At 44.8% G+C, this 4,954-nt stretch overlaps 1 protein-coding gene across 1 annotated transcript; it reads right to left on the reverse strand.

The window, feature by feature from the left end:
* Positions 1-1,939: 1,939 nt before the first annotated feature.
* On the reverse strand, positions 1,940-4,747 carry LOC101272590 (lithostathine-like). Its single transcript, XM_004286720.3, has 6 exons — positions 4,722-4,747; positions 4,317-4,424; positions 3,623-3,741; positions 3,274-3,411; positions 2,507-2,633; positions 1,940-2,239 (listed from the first exon to the last, which is right to left on the reverse strand). Exons 2-6 carry the CDS (start codon positions 4,390-4,392, stop codon positions 2,172-2,174), a joined length of 528 nt encoding a protein of 175 aa, XP_004286768.1. The 5' UTR covers positions 4,393-4,424; positions 4,722-4,747; the 3' UTR covers positions 1,940-2,171.
* Between the last annotated feature and the right edge of the window lie 207 nt (positions 4,748-4,954).

The raw sequence follows: 4,954 nt of genomic DNA on the forward strand, positions 1-4,954 counted from the left end.
GATTTATACATATTGTCACAAAATCTTTCAGTTTTTTTTGTGTCTAAGTAATATTCTATTATATAAATTTTATACATATAAAATATATATTCCTCATCTTCTTTATCCATTAATATGTTGATGAATAGTTAGGTTTATTCTGTGCATTAGCCATTGTAAATAATGCAGCTATGAACATTGGAGTGTACCTATCTTTTCAAATTAGTGTTTTTCTTTTCTTCAGGTAAACACCCAGAGGTGAATTTGCTGGATTACCTGGCAGTCCTAGTTTTAATTTTGTGAAATAATGTTTTCCATAGTGGCTGTACCAATTACATACCCACCAACTGTGCATGAGCACTCTTTTCTCCACCTCCTCACCAACACTTGTAATTTGTTGTCTTTTTGATGATACCCATTATGCCAGGTGTGAGGTGGTGCCTTATTGTGGTTTTGATTTGCATTTCCATGATGGTTAGTGATGCTAAGCATCTTTTCATATGCCTATTGGCTGTCTTCTTTGGAAAAATATCTACTCAGATCCTCTGCCCATTTTTTAATCAGAGTACTTGATTTTTGTTGATGTTGAGTTGTATAAGTTCTTCGAGTATGTTGGACATTGACCCCCTATTGCAAATATTTTCTCGCAGTTAGAAGGCGTTTTTCTGTTTTGTTGATAGTTTCCTTCACTGTGGAAAAGCTTTTTATTTTGTCTTAGTCGCATTTGATTATTTTTGCTTTTGTTTCACTTGTATGAGGAGACAGATCCATAAATATATTGTTAAGAAGGATGTCACAGGACTTCCCTGGTGGTGCGGTGGTTGAGAATCTGCCTGCCAGTGCAGGGGACAGGAGTTCGAGTGGTGGTCTGGGAAGACCCCACATGCCACAGAGCAACTAGCCCCATAAGCCACAATTACTGAGCCTGTGCATCTGGAGCCTGTGCTCCACAACAAGAGAGGCCGCGATAGTGAGAGGCCCGCACACCGCAATGAGGAGTGGCCCCCACTTGCTGCAACTATAGAAAGCCTTTGCACAAAAATGAAGAGCCAACACAGCCATATATAAATAAATAAATATATATATGTATATATATATATATTTTTTTTTTAAGGCAAAATTCCTTTAAAAAAAAAAAAAGAAGGATGTCACAGACTATACTCCCTATGTTTTTCTACTAGCAGTTTTAGTGTTTCAGGTATTAAATGCAAGTTTTTTATCCATATTGATTTCAATTTTGTATATGTGTGAGAAAGCAGTCCTGTTTGATTCTTTTGCATGAAGCTGTCAGCTTTCCAACACCAGTGTTGAAGTCACTGTCTTTTTCCCACTGTATATTCTGGACTTCATTGTTGAAGATTAATTGACCATATAAGTATGGGTTTAGTTTAAGGTTGTCTATTCTGTTCAATGGACCTATATGTCTGTTTTTTTTGAGTACAATATTCTTTTCATTACCGTTGCTTTGTAGTAAAGTTTGGGATCATGGAGTGCCATACCTACAGTTTGCTTCTTTCTTAAAACAGTGACAACTGCCAATGATCTGCATGTCAGTCCAAGTAATTTATTCTTGACTATATTTTATAGAAGTCATGATCCAAGGTGGATCTCACATTAAAGAAAAGGAATAGATCCTTCATGATCCTTCACAGCAAATGATTTCAGAAGTGCATTCTATAATAAATAGCATGGGACCACACGAAGGCTGCTTGTGTCATACCATCAGGAGGAATGGGCAGTATAGTGTGTGGGGAAGCAATGCCTTTGTATAACACAACCCAATTCCTAAGGGAACAGGGCCTACATACTCATCACAAATACACTGGTGGGAATGTACATTCAGTCATTTTCCAAGGAAATTGGATGAAACTTGACAGAGGCCACCCCTAGATTCTTCCCATACAAACTTCTTCCTCAGAGTCTTGTTATAAGACAAGAGCACAAAAGCAGGTAAGTTTGGAATAAGATATTTATTACTGTTCTACAAGACCTCAGGCCATGCTATGCATACACACACACACACACACACACACAAATGCCTGAAATGAGGCTGAGAGACAGGGAAGGCCAGAATGAGGGGGTCAGGTTGGGGGTGTGGGGAGGATTCCCCTTTCCGGGATAGGTCTTCACTCTTGGTTCCAAATCCATGATGAGCTGCACACCAGACTCAGGCTAGTGACTTCCCATCTGACTTAGCCCTTGAACTTGCAGACATAGGGTAAGTTCACAGAACAGTTATAATGTCTCCACTTCAGATAGCCTGAAGAGACAGAAGAGCTCAAGTGAATGGAGCTGGTGAGAAACCAATGGGGACACATCCCAGCTTCTGGCCTAGGACTCAAAGGCTCTCCCTCAAATTCACCAGGGTCCCACTCCAGGGGAAAGAGAGAGAAAGAAAGGAGAGGTGAGAGGGGATGGGAACAGATGAGCAGTTCCATCCCAGGGGGATTCTCTGAAGACCAGACCCAGAAATAGGGCATGAGGGGATGGAAAAGGCTGGAAAGAAGTGACCTCCTCTGTTTCCTACCTGAGCTTCTGGACAGGCTCCCACAATAGCCAGGGGATGAGCTGGTGGAGGGATCTTTCTCCCAGGCAACGTAATTGAGCACATCAGTGCTACTCCACTCCCATCCACTGCCATTGGGCTCAGAGCCCTATAGAGCAGAGGATGGAGTCAGGTGAAGTGGAAAGGCCTTTAGAGGTCTCCTGGCACGATTCCCTCAGCTGGAACACCTGCTACCCTCCCCAGCATCATGGAATTAGTTCTGCTCTACCAGGTGATGCCCAACAGCTCTCCTCTGGGAAACAATCCCTCACTCTTTGCTTCTATTGGCAAATTCAAAAGTCAATAATCACAAAGACGAATAGAAGCCCTCAGAGTAACTTGACACTGTGTGAACTACATTTGGTGGTGCATTTGTGATTACCCTCTGAACCTCCAAGACAACATATGTTTTATAAGGGAAAAATGCATCAATCCTAAATACTCATTTAGCACTTGCTAAGGGCAGCATGTACAGACTCAGGGATGCACAGCAAACTGAATCAAGACGTGGTGTGTGAACTGTGTAAAAGCTTGACAAGAGGCAGATTAACCTTAGCTGGAGACTGGAGACCTGCACAGAACTCAGCTCTGCAGCTGGTCTCAAGGCCCTCCATTCTCCAATTACCCCCTTGACCTCCAAGCTCTAGGGATCTCTACGTTATTTCCTAGGCAGGCACAGGGGACAGTGAGCAGGCCTGGGTGGCCATAGCATCCTGGGAGGTAACAGACTAGAGAGGATGTAAGTGTACCTCTGTGGGGTCATGGAGCCCAATCCAGACGTCTGAGACAGTTTTCAAGTTGTTCTTGACCAGGGCGGCCACGAAGGATCCCTCAGCCCCACTGAGCACAGACACAAGTTGTCCTGAGGATCTCTTCTGGCAAGCCATCTGTGTGGAGAAGGGAGAGACTGGGGAGGAACTTGAGACCCTCACTGAGGGAAGGGCAGGGACAAGGTAGGTGAGAAGGGGTTGTGTTTGCAAAAGATGAGGTGCTCATTCTCACCCTCAAGAAACTCTAGAGAATGGAACTCCCAGCCCCCAAACCCTGTCTCTAATTTGCTTCTCCTTACCAGCCCGAACTGCAAATCCCAGCACTCACGTTTGCATTCATCCAGGTTTTAGGTGTTGTAAACAAGGCATAGCAGTAGGACGCATAGGCCATGGAGCCTCTCGGACAGCTGATCCGTGCAGAGGGCAGTTTCTTCTGGGAATCTTCCCCTGGAGAGGAAGAAATAAAGGAGAGGGATGGGGCAAAATAGAGAGAGGGGATTGGAGTGGGGAGGTGACCTTGAGGAATATCTGTGGTGCCACAGCTTGAGGCAGTGACACCAAACTCCTGACTGCCTGTCACCAGTGCCAATATTTCCAGGAGTTTTTCTTAATCATAAAGTAGACCTAGTAATTGGGAGATGGTCTGTTTTCTTTTTATTCATCTGCCTTATTCAAAAGTCCAAGCCTTCTCCTCGTCTTGGCTGACTGTTTCTACACTGGATCCTCCAGTCATTCTCCTTCTACTCATCTCATTACTGACACTCTATGCTTTCCCTCCTTAATATACCCACATAAATTAGACTCTACTGAAAATTGAGAATCATCTCATCCCACTGTTACTGGACCACTGTGGTACCTCCCACCACTAGTTACCCTTAAGGAAGGGTGATGATGCAGGAATTGCAGGCAGTGTTGTTGTGTGGGGATGTACCATTACCATGGGAGGCACACAGGAGCTTTCCTCCTCTTCTTGGCCCTGAGCAAACACTGGGAACCCAGTGCTAGAGGCAGAAAAGTCTCACCTTGGACTTGAGACAGGAGCATCAGGCAGGAGAGCAGCATCCAGGACAGGCTGGGGATGCCCATGGAAGACATCATTTTGTCTGTGATGTGCGGAGACAACCAGAGAACTAAAAAAAGGGTGGTCAGAGAGAGACTATGAGAAACCCCCTGTTGTACCTCTTGTCTTTTCCTCTGTCTAGTTCCCTAAGAATAAATCCATCTTGATGGCTTCCATCCCCTTCCATAGTTCTGGAAAGAATCTGAAAATCTATATATCCTACTACACCTGGGGCCTCCCAGGACTGCCTTTGCCTGCTCTCAGAGCTCCTGCATTCTCTGAGGACAGGGATCCTTGTATACCTTCCCTGAAATATGTGAGGTGAAACCCCTGTCAGGGGTGTCATCTTGTCTCAGCACCTACTTACTTCTCTTGCAAGGGATCTGCACTGGTTTGTCGGGGCAGAAAAGACTGGGTTTTTATAAGAGGATTTGAGGGAGGGGCACTGAAATGAATAACAGGATCGGGGAGCCAGGACAGGGGTCATGGGAAGGGCCTGGCTTTGGTTCAAGGAGATTCCCGCCATGGGGAGGAGTCTCTTCCCAGCAAAGCCTGGGAATTGCCACAGATATTGCCTGTTTCTCATTAACAGGTCAGCCC

This window comes from Orcinus orca, chromosome 13 (assembly GCF_937001465.1).
Source record: "Orcinus orca chromosome 13, mOrcOrc1.1, whole genome shotgun sequence".
Classification (NCBI taxonomy): domain Eukaryota; kingdom Metazoa; phylum Chordata; class Mammalia; order Artiodactyla; family Delphinidae; genus Orcinus; species Orcinus orca.

Bases quoted from the DNA above. Each gene is read 5' to 3' on its own strand.
- LOC101272590 (XM_004286720.3), bottom strand. From the start codon at position 4,392: ATGATGTCTTCCATGGGCATCCCCAGCCTGTCCTGGATGCTGCTCTCC. The intron at 3,412-3,622 runs GTGAGTGCTGGG...TTCTCCACACAG, and splicing joins AAACCTGGATGAATGCAAAC to ATGGCTTGCCAGAAGAGATC. The intron at 2,240-2,506 runs GTAGGAAACAGA...CTGTCTCTTCAG, and splicing joins GAGCCTGTCCAGAAGCTCAG to GCTATCTGAAGTGGAGACAT.